Source organism: Antechinus flavipes, chromosome 3 (assembly GCF_016432865.1).
Source record: "Antechinus flavipes isolate AdamAnt ecotype Samford, QLD, Australia chromosome 3, AdamAnt_v2, whole genome shotgun sequence".
NCBI classification, from domain to species: Eukaryota; Metazoa; Chordata; class Mammalia; order Dasyuromorphia; family Dasyuridae; genus Antechinus; species Antechinus flavipes.
In genome coordinates, this window is record NC_067400.1 from 247,581,042 (window position 1) to 247,605,046 (window position 24,005).

The 24,005-nt window shown below is 32.5% G+C and overlaps 1 protein-coding gene across 2 annotated transcripts in view; it reads right to left on the minus strand.

Moving 5' to 3' along the window:
• The window catches only part of APP (amyloid beta precursor protein), a 181,390-nt gene that overhangs the window by 26,960 nt on the left and 130,425 nt on the right, over positions 1-24,005 (minus strand). For both annotated transcript variants that reach the window (XM_051984840.1, XM_051984841.1), the window contains 6 exons: positions 22,900-23,033; positions 18,937-19,011; positions 18,161-18,319; positions 7,100-7,228; positions 5,489-5,588; positions 408-629 (listed from right to left, as the gene is read on the minus strand). In XM_051984840.1, the coding sequence (XP_051840800.1) occupies positions 408-629; positions 5,489-5,588; positions 7,100-7,228; positions 18,161-18,319; positions 18,937-19,011; positions 22,900-23,033 (819 nt within the window). The remainder of the gene's footprint in view (positions 1-407; positions 630-5,488; positions 5,589-7,099; positions 7,229-18,160; positions 18,320-18,936; positions 19,012-22,899; positions 23,034-24,005) is intronic.

A 24,005-nucleotide genomic window follows, 5' to 3' on the forward strand; every position in this document is an offset into this window, starting at 1 on the left:
CTTTTCTTTTTTTTTTTTTAAATTGAAGACAGCACAGGAGCCAATATGGATTAGATAAGCTAAAGAAATGCTATTCCTACAGTGTCCCAAATGTTCCATGTAGGATACAGATCTAACGGCACACTGCCTAAAAGTTTATATGCTAGTTTGAGCTTCCATTTCCATGACTACACATTACCACTCTCAAACATTTTTGTTCAAATAGTGTATCAGATCAGCAAAACATTCCCTAACATCAACATTTTAATACTGCTGCTTTAATTTGAGAAGACATAAAAACATACCTCCTAATCAGATGCTAAATTTTTTCTATCTTTATGAAAAATTAAAGAATTTAAAAGCATAAAGGTCCTTTCTGTGTATATTTTGTACATTTGAATATAGCTCTTTGCTGCTGAAAATCTTACCTTCATTTTCTGTGTTAGCTGGAACAGAATCAACACCAAAAGGATGCCATGGCTGCAGGTCATCTAGGCTGAATTCTCCATCAACTGGAAGGAGTTCTACTGTGGTTTTAGTTTCACTCAGTGATGGCATGAGGGCATCATTTCCATAACTGATCCTGGGTTCACTGATCATGTTGGCCAAAACATCATCTGAGTAGTTTTGCTCTTTCTGAAGCAGCTCATCTGCACGATTAGAACAATGTCTAATGATTAGTAATTAGTAACTTTAAGTCATTTCCTAATTTGGTATTCAATCTGGCTAATCTTCACAATAAACATTTTCTAGAAGAGTAAGTTAGAGAGACTGTGGGTGTATATTTATTGATAAATGGCAGGAGCGGGTACATGGAGAAAAGAAATATGCACTAATCTTTCAAACAACTAGAGGGAAAGGAACAAGCATTTATCAAGCTACCAGGGCCAGGCACTGTGCTAAGTGCTTTAAACATATTATTTGTTCCTTACAACAACTTTGTGAGGCAGGCACTATTTATTATTATACTCTTATTGAGGCAGAGGTTAGTTGATCTGCCCAGGGACTCAGAGTGTTCAGGTCCCCCAGAATTTAGACTCAGAATTTTTATCTACTGAACTACCTAGCTAATGGATAACAATTTACAAGACAATACTTCCAAAAGCCTGAAAGAATTGATGGCTCCTATTTATGAAATTCTATGTGGAAAGAAAGTGCGCTGGATACTAAGGACTCAGAAACTTCAGTAGAAGCTCTGCTTCATGCTAAATTGGAGATTAAGTCATCTAATCTCATCACATTTTGGTTTCTTTAACTTAAAAAGGGAAATAATACTTATGCTAGTTATTTCACAAGGCTATCATGAAAATTAAAACATAATGCAGGTAAAGTCTTTTATAACTGTGTGATATAAGACATGAACTATTATTTAATTAATTAATTTCAGAGGAACTCCAAAATGAGGATTGACAGAAAAAGAACTTTCTAATTATTAGTTACCCAATAATCTATTAATACAATTAGTAGATGATATTCCTATCTATCACACCAAAGTCTTTTAAAGAATGTTTTATTGATACATCTGATGGTAAATTATACATCCTTATTACTTCTCAGGGATACCCTCTCTCTGCTCCCCACTGCTTTTAGATTCCTTCTTTATAAACAAGTAAAAGAAAATAAACTATCTGACAACATATTCCTCATAAAGACCAATGATAATATTTTGAAAAAAAATCTAGGCTTTTTGGTTTTCCCCTTGATTATTTCCTCCTAGCTATTGAGGGACTCTGGAATTCTCTTAACACTTGAACTAAGTTATATGGAATATTATTACATGATTCAGAAAGACTTTCAACAATTTGAGGACAATTATCATTCCAATTATTATTTTATTCTTTTCTCCAGGTCAAAGATCTTTACTTCCTTCAACCATTCTCCACATGACAGAGTTACTGATCCCATACTATCCTGCTTATTCATCTTTGATTCAATATAATTTCACAGAATCATAGAACTTTGAAATTGGAAGAGAATTATCAACCTTGTTTATTGTGTCACTATTCACATGCTATGCTGGGAATACATTCCTTTATTATTTCTGATTCACAGAATCTCACTTCATTCAATATATAGTTCATGTACCACTTTCTACATGTCTTCTCAGTTCTTTCAATTGCTAATGCTCACTCTCCATCCCTAAAAACCCTGTAATTAATTACTAATATGTAGCATTCCTTTGCACCCTTGTCAGTCAGTATAAGTACAGGTAAGCTTGGGACAGATTCCAGTTGTGCACAATGGAATGACTCTCTTTGCAATGACTCCTAATCCCCAAGTTGGGGCACGTTTAGTTATATTCTGACAGTTTTCTGTTGACCATGACCATTTAGGGGTTTGTACTATGTGGCAATAAAAACCTCTCAAAAAGCTGTGGAGTTTACTCCTGATTCCAGGCCCAGAATTTTATTGGGTCTGAAAAAAATTAAAATTTTTCTGATAACTGTATTTCAGTGTAATTGATTTATTTGTCATCCTATTTTAATATATTAATTTAAAACAGTATTCTGAGGAGGGGTCAATAGGCTTCATCAGACCACTGTGAGATCCACAGCAGCAAAATGGGTAAGAATTATTGCTATAAGACTGTATCTTATGTTTATAGTTATTGCATGCTATCCTCTCATTAAAGCATGAACTTCTTGACAGTAGACATTATGTTAATGTCTTTCTGTATAACCCTAACACTTAGCATAGTTTCTGAGAAAGAAAGAGTAACAGTCAATATACATTTTTAAAGCACTTACTATTTATTAGTCACTCTCTTTAACTCTGGGGACACATTGAAAAACAAAAGCCAATCCCTCCTTTCAAGGAGCTCACAATCTAAAGGGGAAGATAACATTCCCCAACCCCACTCCCTACTGAGAAGACAAGAGGAAGAACAGCTATTACAGACAGGTAAAATTGGCTGTGTTTGTTTAATACCATTCTACCTTTCTCTCTGTGTGTGGATAGGGATGTAAACGTGTAAATGCAGGTATTTTCACACATATACATATTATGGATGATTCTTATCACATATGGTGGCTAGCTTCTTATAAAGACACTGTCAACAATGAAACAACAAAAACTGCATAGAAGTTAGGAAGGATGAGGGTTGAGAAAAGGCTATTAGATATGGCAATTCAGAGATCTTTAGATGGATAAATTTTAGTTGAATGATGAAATTGGAAGCCAGATGAGAGGAGACAGGAGGAAGCAGAAGCACCCATTGTAGAATGCCTTCTCAAGAAATCTAGCCACAACAGGGAAGAGAGCTTTCAGAAATGGATGGAGTAAGTGAAGGCTTTTTTTTTTTTTTTTGGAGGATGAGTGAGACATGAATGTTTTTGTAGGCAAGAGTGAAGCAGTCAAAGCATAGAGAAATAAGCCAGATAAATGGGAGAGGAGTGAGGAGATGAGGATCACTTGTGCAGGTACAGGGGTTTGCATGAAGCTCTTTTTGTGATGGTAAAGAAATGGAAATCTGGTGGTGGAAACCAAATGGGTGATTGATAGGTAAACAAATTATGGAATATGAATATTATAGAGGGTGAATATAAGGTAAAAAATGAGGAAGTGGTTTCAAAGAAAACTAGGAATACATAGGATTTGACCAAAATGAAATAAACAGAACCAGAAGAACAATACATTCTACAATAGCTACAGTATTGTAAAGACAAACAACTCTGAAAGACTTAGAAACTATGATTAACCACAATTCCAGAGGATTCTGGATGAAATAGGCTGCTTACCTCTGGAGAGAGAGGTGGTGGACTCTGAGCGGTAGACTGAGGAATGTAGATATTATATATAAACATATGATATCCACATCTCTCTGTCTCTTATCTATACACACATTTTTTTCTCTCCAGCCTCCAAATCTCTCTCCCCACCCCCAAATGAAAAGGCAAGAAAAAGAAAACTCATTACAGACATATATAGTCAGGGAAAAAAATTTCCTACATTAGTTGTATGTATGTACACACACAAACATGTATATAATTTAGTTCTCTCTCTGCCTGTGTATATAAACATAAATGTGTATATACATATACATATTTATATATACATGTATGTAGTACAGTAGAGATCTTAATTATTCATGGATTCCATATAATCAAATTCACCTATTTGCTAAAATTTATTTGTATCCTCAAAATCAATGCTTACGTGTTTTCAGGATCATTTATGGAATGCATGAAGTAGTGATGAGTGAAATGATTGCACATTTCCAGCTGAGATTGAACAACGACGTTCTGCCTCTTTTGTTTCAGTACTCATATTGTAAACAAGTGTCCCTTTCTGTAGTCTATTTAATACCTCATTTTTTGTGTTTTTTGGTGTTGATTTTGCTGTTTAAAATGTCTACCAAGTATAGTACCAAAGTGCTATCTAGGTATTCCCAAGTGCAAGAAGGTTGTTATGTGCCTTATGGATAAAGCTACCTTGGAGCATGAGTTATAGAACTGTTGGCCTTGAGTTCAATCTTAATCAAACAATACAGTACATCCAGAAAAAGGAAAAGGAAAAAAAAATCACCCCTTTGTATATGAGGTTGTTCCAGAAAGCACTAAAGAAAATGTGACCAGAAGCTCACAGGAACCTAATCCCGTATTTCCCTTAGAGGCAGAGGTAATCACAAAGGAAAAATTAGGTAACTGATTATATAAAACTTAAAGGCTTTTGCACAGACACAATTAACATACTAGATTAAGAGGGGAAGTACCTGAAATGAGAAAAAAAACTTTGTATCAAATTTCTCTCATAAGTGTTTGCCATTCAAGTTCTAAATATAGTTCTAAGACTAAAAACTATTCTCCAAGAGCTAAGTGGTCAAATGATGTGAAAAAGCAGTACCTCAAGGAAGAACCACAAATTATACACAACCACAAGAAAGGATGCTTCTGATCACTGAATAATGAGAGAAAAGCAGATTAAAACATCCTTGAGGCTTGACCTCACAGGCTGCAAATTGGCAAAGATGACAAAATATGTTAATAGTCAGTGTTGGAGGAATTGTGAAAGGTTGCATTAATGCACTGCTGGAGGAGCTCTAAAACAGTGCAAGAAGTTTTGGTAAACAATTTGGAATTATGCAAATAATTATAAAAATTTTGGAACTATACAAATATAAGGACTAAAATGCTTCTACTCTGAGAAATGAGCTTTCTCGTATCTCTATTGCTAGACTTATACCACAGAAAGCTCAGGACTAAAAAGAAGTTCCCACATACATCAAAATATTGAGAGAAAACAGAAGACACCAATAAAAACTTATTAAAATGAAAATTTAAAAATCAATAGAAGAATCATATTATAACAATTATTTATTATGCAGACACCAATAAAAACCAATAGAATCATATTGTAACATAATTATTACACAGATTTATATTTGTCACAAGTGCACAGTGTTTCCCTACAGAAATTATTCACTCCTCTTTTTAATCCTAAGCACACATATAGGAGAAAGATGAGTTTTTATAAAGTAAAAGGGAAAATGGCTTTAATACAATAAGCTTACCAACTTCATCCTGAATTTCTTCAGCTACTGCTGGCACATTGTAGAGCAGAGAGAGAGACTGGTTCATCCTCTCATAAATCACACGCAAGTGTGTCATGACCTATACCAAAGATGGAAGTTCAGGATAAACCAAAAAATAGTTTTTTATCTTTATTTTTTTATTTTTTGACAAGGTGAAAGAGGCCATTCTTTGTCCCAATTGCTACCTAGCCTTAAGCACTGAATGGGTGCATGGCTTCATTCAAACTGAGATCTATTGAAGACCTTAGCTTCATTCAGGACCATCTTTAGTCGTCATGATCTATATCTGATCACTGGACCCAAATGGCTCTGGATGGGAAAGTGAGGCAGGTGACCTTGCACAGCCCTCCCTCACTTTAATCCAATTCACTTGTATCACATGGCATCACCTCCCTGATGTCATGGTCCTCTTCAAGAACAAAGGACAAACAACAATAACAACATTACAAATAAAAATAATTTTAAAGATATAACATTTTAAACTTTTAAAATTTTAAACTAAAAGGCTATTTTTCATCTTTTTTTTTTTTTTTTTGGTGGTTGTTCTCATTGCTTTGCTTCAGGACATTATATTTCCCAATATACCCCAAACTTGTTAAAACAAAGTCAATTAAAAAGATTCTCTCTATCACAAATCTTTAAATTTGGGACTGGAAAAATAGTGAAGCCAAAAATCTCCTTTCTGTATTTTATATCAAGACCTGGTTTGGGTTTTATATGTTGCTGAAAGTAGATATTTAAAGATTCTGTCATTCTAGAAAAGGTAAAATTTTGAAGCTATAATTTTAAATCTAGTAAGACTTAACAGCTTAAAAAAAAGGCATGACTTTATAGATTTTAAAGTATCACATATGAAAAATAGTTTATGATTATATGAATCTATTTGATTTGTGCAATTTTTCAGACTTCAGTAAATTAGAAATATTTTTCTTTTATTTCTTCTACTTTTACAAACTTCTTAATAAAAGAATAAGTAATGGTAAGCTTATGATGATTCTTCATTGCTTCTTTAAATGAGAATAGGTAAAAAAAAATCCTGCAAGATGAGATTTCAAAAACTGAATTATGGAACTCTTCAAGAGAACAATTGTATGCCAATGGAATTTCTCAGGTTCTGAAATTTGTTGTGCCATTAACTTCATGGAAACAACTTTTTTGCGGTTCTATATTTAAAAGTACTATTTTCTTTAAAAAAATTTAAAATGCTTTTTATTTTCAAAATACATGCATTTTAACATTCACCCTTGCAAATCCTCATTTGCAAATTTTTTTTCTCCCTCTCTCTCCCTCTATCCCTTATTGGATAAGCAATCCAATATATGTTAAACATGTGCAATTCTACTATATATGTTTCCTTCCATACTTATAATGCTGCACAAGAAAAATCAGATCAAAAAGGAAAAAAATGAGAAAGAAAACAAAAAGCAAATAAAAATGGTGTGAATCCACACTCAGTTCCTCCCCACAGTTCTTCTCTGGATTCAGAAAAAGTAGTATTTTCTCAACAAGTACAAATCAGTAAGACAAATACTTTAACATTTTAAATATTGGCCATATATTTAAAAGAATATTATTGCCTTTATTATTTACCTGAGATCTGATTTGGGCAGCTTTCTTTGGATCCACCATACGAACATGTTCAAAATGCTTTAAGGTATGTTGCCTATCTTTCTGTTCAGCACGTACATATTTCTTTAGCATGTTGAATACATGACGTGGCTATAGAATGAAAATGGAAAATATTTTTTCAGTGTATAAAAGTAAATTTTCTCCCTTCAAGTCAATGTTTCTAGTACTATAAGAACATCTAAATCTTTTTCAATACTGGGCCCTAAAATCAGAATTCCTTATGTATGGAGACTGTGTGGCCTTTTAAATAATTATTAATTCAAATTTGCAAGGATAACACATAATGGTAATGATGGACAAGTATACCTAACAGCCCTGTTAGTAGTCTACTCATGTTTTGCTGTCTAATTAGTTTTCCTAAAAATTATAATCACACTGCCTGAGTTATCATGTAGACCTTGTCAGATGTCTAGCAACTATTATGTTGTATGACGTGTAAGAACTTTGCTTAGTACCACCTATATTATCAAAATGTTATCATATTTAGATGAAATTTTTTGCTTGCATATTAAAAAAATCCTTTACTGAAACAATTCTCTCAGAGGTGACTAGTGCAAGGGTGGGATTAAAACTAGTCTATTTAGTTAGGTGACAACACTTTTTTGACCAAATCAAATAATCAGAAGTGAGTATGAATAGAGTGTGTGAATAAATTAAATCCTTGTGCAAAATTCTCTTACTCCAAAGCAATATGGTATAAAAAGGAGACATATTTTAGAATCTGGAAAGAAGAGATTCTGAATATTTAGATTTAAAGAGCTGGAGGAAACATGGGACAAATGGATAGGAGACAGGACATACTGATCAAAGTCCTTGGCTCTCTAGGTATCCCAAGAGAAGGAGACTCAGACCAAGCACAGCAAAAAAGAAAAGATAATTGTAATAAGGAAGGAAGACAATTATTGTCTAAAGAGAAATCACAAACTAATGTAGATTTTGCAAAGATATGTAGAGAAGATGGACAGATAACAAAAGAAGGAATACAAAGAAGCATGGAAGACCATCCAAAAATGTGAAAGTTCAAAATGTGCTATAGGATGGTGAGGTAAGCTGACAAAGAATGGTCTTAAAAAACTATACCAAAGGGGAGGAGAGAGAATTAAGGATTGGAAAGGAAGGGAAGGGAAGGAGAACTATGTGGGGCAGAGAGAGGAGCAGAAGGGAGAGAACAGTCAAAGTCTCCACTGTTTCCTCCACTGCCATTGCCACCAGTGTTGCTATCTGGGCTAAGGAGCATGAGGAAAGGGGAAGCAGAATAAGCTGAGTCCAGAAGCAGCTTGGTTTGGGATAAGAATGGTCAGTGAAGTGAAAGCAGATATAGATAAGCTAAGAGAAATGAGAGAATCAACTTTCCAACTACAAGAGAATGAAATCTGAGCGACTATTTAAAAATCAAGGGAACCTTTTTTTTTTCCCCTCAGCCTATGCTTTTAAAAACTTGGAAGTGCTCCTTAAAATATATGTTGATATTCATAGTCAGTATTACAATTTGTCCAAGCTTTTTGAATATGGTAGTTTCCTACCAGAAAGCAATGGCCTGTTACTTAGACACTATGAAGAGGGGGGGAAGCATCTTATTAGCCTACAAATCCAGTACAAAGATTTTTTTTCCTTTTAGAAGAAACCATGCATGCTAGCTAGCATCAATAGAATTTATATATTTTATGATGGATGTACAAGAAGACACAATATTAAACAGACTGCTTTAGTTGTAACCATTTTAGAAGAGAAAATAATACTCCATTTTGGAGGTTTGAAATCAGATTAAATAATTATGGGATCAACTGATTTACCACATCAAAATCTTTTTTTTTTTTGTAATCTATCTAGTATGATCCTGACCCTGACAAGCTATCTTAGGCTGGGATAAAAATGATAGATACATGATCGTTACATTCTGTACTCAACTGTCTTGCAAAATTTCTCTATAAGCATTAATTGAATCTAAATGTAGGGTTCAATGTAGAGGTGGTTGAAAATAGATATGAATTTTTATGTAAAGAGGCAATTGATTAACATCCTTTTCTGCCCCAAATAATAGTGAGTTTGATAATGCAGATGCCATGACAAATATGGATGAAATTCTAATGTTTTCAGATTTTAAGGCTTGCAGAAAAGAAAGAATCTAAATACTAGCATATTTGCAATGTGATACTACCTATTGGCTTTGCATTCTTTTCCCTTCCATTTTAAATTTAATGAATGGTATTCACTATTTAAAGAAAAGTCTATATTCCTATATAAACAAATTCTGTCTGTGAAACAGCTCTAAATTCCATAACTGCTATTCTTGTTATGCAGGGTAAATGTTCAATTGACTTAAAAAAAAAATTCAGTGAAGTACATATGTAGTGTAAATGCTTATATTTCCTTAAGATTTAAGGAAGGTACTAGTGTTCTTCAAGATTAGACATTATAATCATAAAAAAACATACTGTTATAGGTGCATCTATATGTCTATATAGGGCTGTGTGTGTGTGTACACTTCTAGGTTCTCAAAGGACATATCAGTGGAAAAGAAGTTCTGGCATTGTCTACTGCTTCCCGAGAATCAGTCTTGGGAAAAGTTCATCTAATTGCAGAGTACTTAGACTGATCAACTGATGATAAACTCTGACTATGGCAAATAATATAAAATAGACTTCAGTCCTTTTTACTTTTAGAGTGAAGGAAATTGGTGAAAAATTAAGGAGGGAAGGCAAGGGACAATTTCTAGACTATCTATAAATACTACATTAGTTGTCAGTAGAATAAACAAGAGAATTTTGCCCAGTGATCAAGGGATGAGTAAAATACCAAAAGAAGTGAATTTTATCAGTTTTTATATTTCATCACATATGAAAAAAGGAGATGGAAGGAAAGTCGGAATTACATGGAAGCATGGTTCCAAAAGTCTCTTTGGGAGGCAATTAAAGGTCACTTTATTCCAGCATCCAAAGTCAACAAAAAGATACTTTAATGGGGCATTTGGACAACTTGCATTGTACTGTTTGAAATAATGGCACTAGGCCAATGATAACAACACTAAGAAAATAACCATAGCATTACACCAATATTTGTTTCAGAATATGAAAAGGTAAAGGACTATGGAGTCACTAAATTAAATCAATATATACTTTGATATTTGGTATAGTCAATGCAAAAGCATTATATTGGAAATAAATTTCAGGTGTAAGGTAAGGAGAGAAACATCATACCTATATACCACAAATACTTTTTCAAGAAAATAATTGTAAGGTCTTGTATATGGTAAGCTCTGAATAACATCACAAAGATGAAATTTATTATATTTTAACAAACAGGAAATGACTAATATAGAAATTCATTTTTCAATCAGCTATATTTGAATCAACAGGAAAATGAAAAACAAAAACGTATTTATGAAATCAAAACAATTTAAACCCGAACTGTATGAATATACCATTGATGCAAAAATGGAAAATCATCATTGGTTACTATGGTAACACACATTTTAACTACATAAATCAATTACCAAAATGAGAAATAAAAAGGGCCTTAGTAAACACTTCAATTATTTGCTAAGGGGAAAAATATGAAAGCCAAGGTTTATATCAGTTTATATATTTGTTTATCATACCTTTCAGAGAAGCATACTCTTAGATTTATTTGTAGAAAAAGCAGAAAAGGTCCTGAAGAGAAAAATGGGAAGTGGTCATATACAGGATTAGACCAATTAAAAACAGAGGTATATGTGTAAGAAATGATACTTATTTGAAGGTATCAAGAGATCGACTCTCAAGTTATCTGAAGGGAAGATACCAAAAGCATAGAAAGAGTCTTAGAACTTATTATTCCCTCCAAAATGGTGACCCTGAGAACATTAACTATCTATCAATCCAGGAGCTTACTTTTCCATACATATAAATTTCCTTAAAAATGAGAATAATTTAAACATGCATTGAGAATTTTAAGGGGATATGAAGGCTTTTTGCAAACAGTATTCCATGGTGGACATCTTTACATGATACAGCTGATTGAAAGATGAAGATAAGAGTTCATATTAATAACATTATGACTTATACAGCCCTTTAATGTTTGTAAAGCATTAAATATATTACCTCATTTGATTAAAGATAATACAAGAAAATTCTGTGCTTACTGTTAATGTCCATTTTAAAAATTGGATTTTGTAGGGCAAAATATTGTTTTAAAGTGTTCTTTTCCAAAAAAGAAATCTTTGATGAATATGGTAAAAATCATGTAAGATTATAAGTCCTAGATGTATTTTTTGGCTTTGTGTTTACTTCCTTGAGCACAAGTGAATTAAGAGAGATTCTAAAATACAGCCCTTTTAATTTCAATGGTTATGTCAGAAGTTTTTAGACTTTTTAATTAGTGCTGGCTGAACTGCAGAAGATGCTTCCTAAAGCTATCACAATGCTTCTTGGAGAAGATGACTACTTCTAGAACAATGAGCTATTTGTGATTGACCAAAAAAAGACGGACTCTGAATGAGAGCTCAATATGTGAATAATGACTGATTATGCCAAAAATGTTAAAACGTTGAAAATGAAACGTCTGGTCAGCAGTTCTATAAAATGTTTCATGCTCTTATTATTTTAAATATTGACCTCCTAGAAGAGTCTAATTGTTATATTTTAGTCTTTGTCAGTGATGCTGCTTTTGTGCTTTTTTGTATGGAAGAAAAAAAGAAATAGTTGTCTTATATCCAATTTACTCTATATACTGAGTATTTATTTTTCAACAAGGAAGAGTTTTAAGCCTGGAATCAAGAAGACTCGAGTTCAATTCAGCTTCAGAAATTGTGACTCTGGGAAAATCACTTTACCCCGGTTTGTCTCGGTTTCCTCATCTGTAAAAGAGCACCTACCTAAAACACAGTGCCTGTCAAATAGTAAGCACTATATAATTTGATTAGTTGCTATCGTCATTATCTTTATTGTCATTGTTGGGAAGACTCTAGAAGTGAACCTAAGTTTTACTTTGGTACAGAAATAAAATCCTCCAAATCAAGTCAAAACATAATTGGGTAATTGGTGATTTTAATGCAAAGGTGGAAAAGGTGAGAATGGGGATAAATATGTAGTAGGATTCAGAAGAAATAAATGAGAGACTTGTAGATTATGCAAAAGCCTTATAACTCTATAACCTGTACATTTTTAAAAATATTTTTTAAAAGGCAGTGGATATAGTGAGCAAAGAATGAAACTGACTATATTTTAACATAAAGGAAAAGAGTTATTATTGACGGAGTTATTTCTGAGTCAAATATCTATGCATAACTAACTATGCAAAACTAACAGAATTAATAATAAGCAAGAACTATAAAATGAGATCAATTATAATAATTTTAGTCAGAAATGAAGCAGTGTAATTCAACTGCTTTGAGACCAACAAAGTATTGAAAGCAGTGTGGCTAAAGTACATTCTTAAATGGAGAGATGGCTGCCAAAGTAAATACTAGACAAGAACATAAACTCATCTGCAAAATCTTTTAAAGAAGGATAATAGGTGATCATAAGGACTATCTCATAAAAGACAGAGAAACAGTGGAGAAGAAAACCATTCTAATGAAAGCTTGCCAAGATATCCAAGTAAGCAAAGTCATCCTAAGAGCATGTGGACTAGATACAAATCGTAAGAGAACTACTAATAAAAGAAAAATGGAAAAGGTTTACAAAAAAATTGTGAACTCTATTCTTCAAGGATGGTGGAATCATAAAGCTCTAAGATGGGACAACTTTTCCCTGAGGATGAATGCATAGGAAGAATACTGTAACTGAAGTCTTTTCTAAGTGATTAATATATTCCCATCTCCTTATGCTTTTCTCAAATCAATGATTCTGAATATCCAGTTACTATCATATATCATTTGAAGAAAGTGAAACTCCCCCCCCTTACCCCATTTGCCTATTCTTTTTCTGTTACATTTTTATTGATCTTATTATAGCTAGCATTTTTAGTACTACACTGAAGAACAATAGTAATAACACATCCTTGTTTCATTCTTCAATTTATTGGAAAGGCTTCTGGAATATCCTCATTACAGATAATGCTTGTTATAAGTTTTTAGATAGATGCCACTTATTATTTTGGGCAATTTGGTGGCACAATGAGTAGCATGCAAGGTCTGGAGTCACTCATTTTTCATGAGTTCAAATGTAGCCTCAGATACTTGGTAGATGTATGATCCTGGGCCAGTCACTTAATTCTGCCTCAGTTGCTCATCTATAAAATGAGCTAGAGAAGGAAATGGCAAATCATTCCACTATCTTTGCTAAGAAAATCCAAATGAAGTCACAAGAAATTAGAAATGACTAAATAACAACACTTATAAGGAAAGCTCTGTTTATTTGCTTTCTAACTTTATTAATAGGAAGAGGTTTTACATCTTCTCAAAAGCTTTTTTTTTTTTTTTTTTTTTTTGCATCTATTGAAATGCAAGTAATTTTTTTTGTTTTCTTATTTATTGCTGATGCAGTTGGGGTTAAATGACTTACCCAGGGTCACACAGACAGGGCATGTAAACTGTCTGAGGCCAAATTTGAACTTAGGTCCTCCTGACTTCTGGGCTGATCCTCTATCCACTGTGCTACTTAGCTGGCCCTTTGTTTTCTTATTACTATTATCAATTATGTTTATAGTTTTCCTGATATTAAAGCTACCTTGGAATAAATTCAACTTGGTTGTAATCTATGATCTTTTGTCACAAATTACTGTAATAGCCTTGTTAGCATTTTATATAAAATCTTTGCATCAATGTTAAAGAAACTGATCAAAAGTTTTCTTTCTCTATTTTGACTCTTCCCAGTTTAGGAACTGAGATTATATTTGTATTATTGAAAGAATCTAATAGCACCCCCTTCTTTGCCTTTAAAAAAAATTATGTAGTATTGGAATTGGTTTTTAAATCTTTGGTAGAATTCATTTGTAAATCCATTTGATTCTGAAATTTTTTCTTTGGGAGTTCATTTATGGCTTGCTCATTTTTTTTTTTTTAATAAAACGGTGTAATAAAAAAACTGCTAATCTAGGCAATTTAAATATTTTAAAATTATCCCAACCATTTAATATAGATTGTCAGTTTTATTCCTAATAGTTTTTTTAAAATTTCTTCCTTATTGGTTGTGAATTCACTGTTTAAATTTTTGGTTTAAAATTTTGATTAAATATTAATTTTTTTTACATCAAATTAGCTCATGACTTATCTATTTTATTGGTCAGGTTTTCCTGACTTCAGATCCAGACCTCTATAAAATGTGCCACAGAGGTGCCCCTTCAAGGATAAAATACAAACTTCTCAAACCGGTATTTAAAAAGTCCATTCCAATCTGCATTCAAGCCTCTGTTTCCAATCTCAGTTTATATTATTATCCTTCATGTTATCCCCATCGTAGTCAAACTGATCTGCTAGGTGTGCTCTATGTAGACAAAATTCTCTTTATCTTTCTGTGAGTTTGTTTGTTCAAGTGGGATTCAATCAGCCTTGCAGGATATCTTCCTTTTAAACAAATGTCGTTTATAACTTTTTATAAGAAACTTTCCTCTCCTTGCTTCAGCCATCCATTCTGAATAAAAGTAGTAGGAGCAGGGAATTTTTCTTTCCTTTAAAAAAATTAATATCATTTCATCTGATTCTCAGAACAATGCTGAGAGGTAAGTGCTATTTTTATCCTCATTTTACAGCTGAGGAAACTAAAGTTAAACTAAAAAATTTCTTAACTAAGAAATTAAAATGGCTTTTCCAGGGTCACACGGTTGGTAAAATTCTGAGTCTGGATTTGACTTTTGGCTCAATACTACACTGCATTTCTAGTTGCCTAATTAAAAATATATATTATGATAATATGTCATTTTCCAAGTTGTAATTTATCTTTAAAATGTATTCAACAAAAATAAAGAAATTTAATATGAAGTTTTGCAGATATGAGTAAGCATATGAGATCTTGCTGGATATTACTATGTTTCTCATAGAATAGCTGTCATTATTTTAATTTCATAATTTTATATTTTAAATGTTCATAATTATAGGGAATGAAATTTTGTATTTTACAATTAGCTAATGTAAATTTTAATTTGAAGTTATGGGGGAGTAAAAATTATCATCATAGTTATTGAGAAACATTTAATGAGTGTACGTTATTTATGTATGTGGGAAGCTAGTGGCACTGGGCCCGAGTTAAAAATCCAGTCTTAGAAACTTACTAGCTGTGTGACACTGAACTGTCATTTAACCCTGTTTGCCTCAGTTTCCTTTTCTGTAAAATGAACTGGAGAAGGAAATGGCAAATCACTTCTGTATTTTTTGCCAAGAAAACCCCAAATGGAATCATGAAGACTCAAACATGACTGAAAAAATTGAACTACACTATCATAAAAGTACCATATGAAATTGGGACTCAAAATACATTTTGTTTTGTTGCTGTTGAAAGGAGCTCATAGAAGGGGAAAAAAAAAAAAAAAAACCAATGGATATGTTCAATAAGGCTCCTTTCAGCTACAAATTTTTATGATTCCATGCACACAAAGGGAAAAAATCATTCTGGAATTTATAACACCACAGCCCAAAAAGAGTTAAAAGCAGCTTCATTTTAAAATGATTTTACTTCAATATGATTCTAAATATGACATCAGATTTCTAACCATTTCCTTTCTTTAGTTAAAATTACTTTAACCAAGGTCATTAGAAGTCCAGTATACATTTTTTAATGAATTATTCATGGACAAGTTAATACCATATATGTTTATACTTTAAAAATGCAGAATTTATTTCTGGCTCCAGATACACACACACACACACATGCACACATACACACACGTGTATATGTATATAAAACAGATTACAATACTGTAACTTCTATATCTAGCTTAAGTTCTTGGGTTTTTTCCTCATCAAAATATGAAATAATCACTCTTTTAAAAAGTTTGAATTTTTTGAGTACTGAATTGAAATATTTCAAATGTAGGTTAAAAATTACAGGCAGACCAAATTTTGTTTATAGCTTTTTTTGATGATCATCCTTTCCAATATTCTAAGCTTAACCTATATCATCCTGGCCCAATGAAATATGTTTTCTGACTCGTTAATTATAAGATTCTATTTTCAGTTGGTGCTTCACAAAAAGCTTAGCTAGTCAGACATAAAATTTCTTTTTATTCTATTTTACAGTTAAGTGATATGAAAAACTCAGAAATGCTTTATTTTCAAGAAAAAGAGAAAAATCACAAAACTTTTTGAGGAGAAATACAACCAATAAGAATACTGACTCTCAAGCTAAGAAATGTCATAGAGTTAAGTAATACTGAATTATCACAGTATATGGTTGCTTGCAAACCAACAGGCTAGACCAAAATTTTTTGGAAGACTTACACATATTTGTTTTTATGATTTAGAATAGAAATCATTAGATAGTTTCACTGGAGAATCAGGAAATATTTCTATGTTAACTGCATTATAAGTTTTTAATTTTCCTTTTTTTTTTTGACCTTTCTCAAAAGATGGCATACTGACAATGATTATGGAACTTCATGCTTTAATCTCCCAACAGAATACTTTTAAATATTTGTGATCAAGAGTAATGCTGGTAGCCTTGAAGGGCCTTTCCATCTAAGAGGATATATGTTTAAATGTATGTTCTTTAAAGTTATTCTCTTGCCACTTCAATATCAAAGCCCATTTGATATAAACAATTCATCTCAACTACTTTTCAGCTTTGTATTTCCTTATTTGTGAACATAGGGGCAGCAATTGAGAGGACCCTTGTCCAAAATAACAAAAAGTCCCAGTCATCATCAATACAGAATCAGAGTTTGAACTTATTTCTAATTACTACCTAGAGGCCTGGGTTCCCTTTGCAACCTTACATTTTTATCTATCCCTAGTTTATTACTAACCTCTCTGTGGTTAAGGAAAAATTCATCTTACTGGAAACATTTTAGTAACAAAATAAGAAATTATATCATCTACTAGATACATTGGCATTGGGAGAGGAAGTTGGTGAACAGTTGGCCTTTTCTTGGGATTTCTCTCAGTCTGAGTCCTTTCTTGAATGTCTGTAGATACAAGGTCTCCCTTTTCTCCACTGTAGTTCAGTAATCTCTCTGTATGAAGTTTAGTTCAACTTCTTGAATCCAGAAGTTCAGAATCTCCTCTTGGTTTCTAAGATAGCTTCTTTTATACAAAATGCATGTGGAAACTGTGATTTTGTTTCTTTCACATGGACTTTGATAGATTAAAGAAGGTTTACAGACCCAATTCTCATAATATTCCTGGGTAAGACATTAGAACTAAATATTTTGATATCACTCTTACATAAGAGTAAATAGATTTATATGGAAGGAGGCCTGCTGAATAAAAGAGCAGAAAACTTTCCTCCGAGGCAAAGAGCAGCTTCAGGAAGGTTCGCTATCCACTTCTTTTCTTGGAAAGCTTTTCTGGAGAGGAAAAACCACACTTCTGGGCCTAAAGAGTGAAGTTCGGAGTCTCTACACACCTTCCAGCTGGGTGGTCAAGCCGGGAATCAGGAAAACTTGAGATCCAATCTGGACTCATCCACTTATTAGCCATATGACCCCGGGTAAGTCACAGAACTCTTTTTGCCTCACTTTCCTCATCTGTCAGGTAAGCTAAAGAAGGAAATCACTCCAGCAACTTTAGCAAGTAAAACCCCAGAAGAGATGACAAAAAGCTGGATACAACTAAACAGCAACAATCAACATTCTGAAGACAGAGATTACCTCTGACGGGAAGAGCTTGTATGCCTGTGAGATTAACCACCCCAAATGCTACTGACTTATCCTGAGAATCTGCCTTCAAAACTGGGTCCTCTGATTCCCAATCCAAGATTCTTGGATTCTCTCAGTGAACTCCAGAATAAAAATTCCCCCAACTCTGGGGAGCTTCTGAGCTAGATGGGCATCTTAGGCCCTTTCTAAGGTTTCCAGGGATCACCTGGAAAAAGAGATATTGAAAACAACTATCCTTTTCCCTCTTTTTTCTTTATGAAGTAAAAAATAAAATGAAAAGTAATCTAGCCATACCCGTGGAGGAACCGCCTGGAGGGCTGTGATGTAGTTCTCCAGAGCCATACGACGGCGGTCATTAAGCATAGCTTCAACTCTGGCCATGTGTGTCTCTACCAATTGTTGCCTCTCATTTGCAGCTTCTTGTTCTAATGATTCCACTTTTTCCTGGAAATGCTTGCAGAGTGAACAAACATTTGTCAATGATAAAAGACAGTAAAGGAACATGTGCAGCAATTTTATCACTAAATAATTAAAACTCTTTCCCAAAAGTTCACATACATTATTAAGCATTTTTTCTTTTCTCGGTGTCCTGAAAACTATCATTTATATATTGACTTAATATTTTATTGATTTATCTTTGAGAATTAGGTTCAGCTGGTTAACCTTAACCTGAGATATGTTTCTTCAAAATCAAACAAACAAAAACCCCTAAATGACACCAAATAATAATCAAGTGTTTTAAAGACATCTTATTTTTTCTCTCTGTCAATAAAACTTAATTCTAATTCATTAGTACAAGAGGGAATATCTTCTTAAAAATGCAAATAGCTAAATACATGGATGGGCCAGAGCATAGGTGCTTCCACTATAGACTGGGAATAAATGGGGTAAAATGGTGAAAATGATGGCAGCATCAAAAATAAAAGCTAATAAATGATCATTTCAATGACAATATGAGATAAGATTTACCAATACCATCCAACTTTTATAATATAACTAAGCTAGAATCATCAATAATTACCTTTTAGTTCTGACACTTTTGCTTCATTGTTTAACTTATGTGTAGTTACCTGGATAACTGCTTTCTTATCAGCTTTGGGCAAGTTCTTTGCTTGATGTTCTGCCTCTTCCCATTCTCTCATAACCTGCATTTTTAAATAAGTGATTTTTGAATTAAGAATAATTCATTTCACCATTAAAATAGAATCTGTACAAGTAACATTTTTCTTATATTTTGAATTGTTGCTTTAAAAAGAGTGCTATGCTCAAGTAGACAACAAATTCTATTACATTTAGGTTACAAAATTAATTTTGTCCTACTCTTGAGTTATTTCTAAATTCTCTTTAGTTTCACTACAGGTAACCTGTTAACAATGTTTTAACTATGAATCTTAAGTTATTAAAAAGTCAGACAAAAGATAATGAGCAATTAGAGATTAAGAGTATTTTACGAAAAGCATTGAGTTTCTCCAATAAATGTTTAAAACTATAGTTGAAATTATTTAATTTTGATTTCAAAATTCTCAATTAAGTTAAACCAAGTGATCAATCAAAATCATTTATTAAGCACTTATTATACACCAGGCACCGCGCTAAAAAGTGGGGATACAAAAAAAAAAAACAGATCTTGACAAGGAACTTAACATTTTGATGGGGTAGACAACATGCAAATAATTAGGTACATACTAAGTATATATGGAGATGATATACTTCAGAAGGGAAGCCTTTAACTTGGCTTACCACAAAAATGAAAAGTAACTAATTTCAGTAGGTTCTTCATTGCTACTTGGCAATCTTTTTAGTTACTTCTTGATAGTTTCCTGTTGAATATGACTGTTACAAACTCTTTCCATTCAAGTTCCCAAGCTTTTCCCCTATACCATAGTCATATGGTCTCGGAATTTTGCTAAGATCAATGTTGTCTGAACTTCCATCTCCCATGTTTATTATTATAAATCTTTTCTTTCTTTCCTATAACTCAAAGAAAGAAGCAGCCTTTCTCCTTTTAGAGGCTAATTTTTCCACTGGATTTCTTTTCACTTTTATACTCAACTTTTTAACTCTATTATCTCTTAACCTGAGTCTCGGTTTCTTTATCTGAAAAGTTTCCTTATACCCGATAATAATGATGATGACTATAATAATGATAATGTATATTTTCTACAGTTGGATATATGAATTATTTTATTTGAACCTCATATTAGCACTGTAATACTACAATTATTATTTCAATTTTACAGTTTTGGAAGCTGAGGCACAGAACTTATTTATTATAAAGCAAATAAATATCAAAAATTAAATTTGAAGTTGTCTTCCTTATTCCAAATACAGCATAATATCCAATATACAATACTAGATTTGTGAGATTTCTGAAAAGATTTGTCACTCACTAAAAGTACTAATATTTCACTTTAAAAAATAATGACCCTATTTTTTGAAATAATTCACACTTCCTCTTCTTGTTTTCCACTAACTAATTCATGTCTCAAAATCTCTGCTTTAACTATCACTGTTTTACCAACTGTCCTCTTTAAGGTTATCTGAGATTACTTAAATACCAATTCCAAAGGTTACTTCCCAGTCCTTGTTTGCCTTGTTCTCTTTTAATTAAGTGATGCTGCCAACCAGTCTTATCTTTAGTTTCTTAAAACCAGTGTAGTAGTATTGTTGGATTAGAGGATATACACAGTTTTATAGTCCTTTGGACATAGTTCGAAATTAATTTTGAGACTGGATGAACTAGTTTATAACTTCACCAACATGGCATTAGTGTCCCCATTTTCCCACACATTTGTCATTTTTTTTCTATCATATTAGCAAATGTGATAGGTGTGAAGTAGTATCTTGGAGTCACTACTCAATAGCAATTTAGAGCTTTTTTTAAAAGTGATTTTAGATAGCTTTGATTTCTTCATCTAAGAACTACCTGTTTATGACTTAACTATCAACTTGGGGAATGACTAATATTCTTATAAATTTGACTCAGTTCTCTACATATTTGAGAAGTGAATCCTCTGTCAGAGAAATTTATTGTAATAATTTTTCCCATTTTTCTGCTTTTCTTCTAATGTTAGCTGAATGCTCTTTTTATTTTTAATGTAATCATAATTATTCATTTTATATCCTGTAATGCTTTCTATCTCATTTGGTTCTAAATTCTTCTCTACTTTTGTGGTCTGGCAATGTCTATGAATCCCTTCTTAGAATATTTTTAAATGCACAAGATAAAAAACATTAAGATTACAAACGAAAACAATTATGGTGAAACATGAATATCTAAATTTTAAAAAAGTTCACAGACCTCAGGTTAGAAATCCCTGATATAAAATATGCCTATTATAATAATTCTCTGATTAAAAACTTTCAAAAACCTTATCATCTACTGAACCAAATCCTAACTCTTCATTCTTGGATCTAAATACAACATTATAATCTAGAGAATATTAGATTTGGAGTCAGATGATCCCCAGTGTTTAACACTGTTTCTGGCAAAAGTAGGCCCTTAATAAATGCTTGTTAACTTAAAATGACCATGGTTAAATTCTTGGCTTTATGTAACTTTGAGCCTTCCTCACTGTGTTTCCTTGGACTTAAGTTCCTGGAAAGGATTTGTAATATATAGCTCCTGAGGTCTTTTTTTCCAAATATAGATTGAGTCATACTATAATTAACATTGGAAATGAAGAAGCTAAAATAGTGTAATAATGTAAAAAATTAATGGAGGTAAAAAATAAGTTCATTAAGATTGCAGATTATTAAATTATCACAAAACATTTTGTCTTCTCATTTACTAATGAACAGGATTAAGAAAACATCATAAAAAACCAACAGTATACACAATAACAACATTTACCAAAAAACTTCCTAACCATTGAATACTGGGGGATCAATACAGATGGAAATACATATAACTCAGTCAAAGAAAACTGCAAAACTATTATTACTGAAATAAAGTAAGATTTAATAATGGGTGTGGGAAGTATTTAATGTCCATGCCTATGTCTATGTCAATATAAGTATATATACATGTATACGCACATATTTATGTAATATTTCTAAAATTAATTCATAAGTTGAATATAAATATACACATAATGGCTAACATTTACATAATTAATTAAGGCTTACAAAGTGATTTACAGATGTTACTTCATTTTATCCTTACAACAACCTTGAGAGGAGGTACTATAATCATTTCTATTTTATTTATGAGGAAACTGAACAGGACAGAGACTAAGTGACTTGCCAGGTTCATTACTAGATCTGAACACAGGTTTTGTTTTCTTAACTCTAAATCCAGAACTCCCATCACTCTATCATTCAGCTTTGTGTATATGTATACTACTAATGCAGGTCAGTACTTTCTGGACAGTTTATAGTCTTAAAGAGTCACCTAAAGCCTAGAGAAATTAAGTAATCCGTTTCAGTCACACAACCTGTTTTGGTCAGAAGGAGCCGAATTCAGCCCTTCCTAATCCCAACATCAGTTTTCATCTATGCATTGCAAATTCACACAAACACATACATATTACACACATACACAATGCACATTTGCCTGCATATATATGCATATGTGTATGTCAGAGTATGTCAAGACTTTTTCTGCAGCTTACAGGTTTTATTTTCCAAATGACCCTAGGAGGTACACATTATTATTATGCCCATTTTACAAATGAGACAAGTAAGGCAGAAGTCAAAAGTCTTGCAAACAGCCAGAAAATATCTGAGGCCATACAAGAACTTAAATCTTCATTATTTCATGTCCAGCCTTTTAGCCACTGGGCTACCTAGCTTCTGTAGTAATATAAATTGTAAGTATACATGATGAATTTGGATGATGGGACAAAAAATGAAATTATGTACCATATTCATTGGATAAAACTAACTTTTAAAGCTTAAGATCATTGGTGGTGTAGAGAGAAATACTAGACTCCCAAAGAAGGTTTTGTTAAAAAAAAAATCACTGTTGAAAATCTTTGGCAAATGTAGCTTATTATTAGTTTTAATGTTTTGCAAAATTAAGTCTAGGTTACCTGAGACATTCTTTCACGGTGCTTAGCTTCAAGTCTTTCCTTGGCTTTCTGGAAATGGGCATGTTCATTCTCATCACCAGGTGTCTCTAGATATTTGTCAACAGCATCAGGGGTGCTGGCTGCTGTAGTAGGGACTGAAAAGCAAAAGGGAAGGAAATTTGCAGGAGGAAAAATAAAAAATAGTGTTTGATTTTAACACAGAAACCTATGTGATAAATTGACCACCATTGTAAGGCTGTTTAAAAGTTATGTCACAACCCTGACACAGTAACACATTATTTTACGGTAAGAATATTTTCACCCCTTGTTAGTATTAGGACAAAGAATATTTTTTGAAATGAACACATTTACAATTGTATTATAATAACATTTAATATAATTTAAAGGGAAAATACACATAAAGAACAATCCTAGTTGGTTATGAACTATACACAGACTGTGACAGAAAGATTTTTCAAATGCATATATATTTAATTTGGCTTCATAGTTTGGATTAAAACAAATACCTCAGTTTGAGATATTCTAGAAAATTGATATTCAGAGACATAGTTCAAGTTGAGGTTTAAGTGGCAAGATTATATACCTTTAAAAATGGGTTAGTTGAAAAAAAGGTTGTTTCTGACATATGGGAGGGACATAACTGATCAGATATCTTTGGGGTTGTTTACTATGTCTGGGCTTTGGAGAAATTTGAGTAGGGGGAAATTTATTATTTGGGCTACAAACTGGTGTTTTCTTAGCCTTAACTAGCAAGAGAAGGAAACTGACCCAAGATCCCTACAGCAAGTCAAAAATTCATTCAAACAAAAAGCAGCAAGCCTTATCTGCCTGACACAGTTAATAGGGGAAAAGTAGAATCTATTTTGCCTATATATTTCTATGGATATTTCAGGATCACTTAGCCTGTGTGATTCTAAATTGGAACCCTATCATTATAATAGGACATCAAACAATTATGTCAAACAATATAAAGTTTATAATTATCACATGATTCATTATATTTACTTTAACTCAAAATTAAACATCCTTAGCACTTATAATTATACTTTCTATATTTGTAGAAACACCCAAACCTCAAATATTACATGATGCTAAATGAACTTATT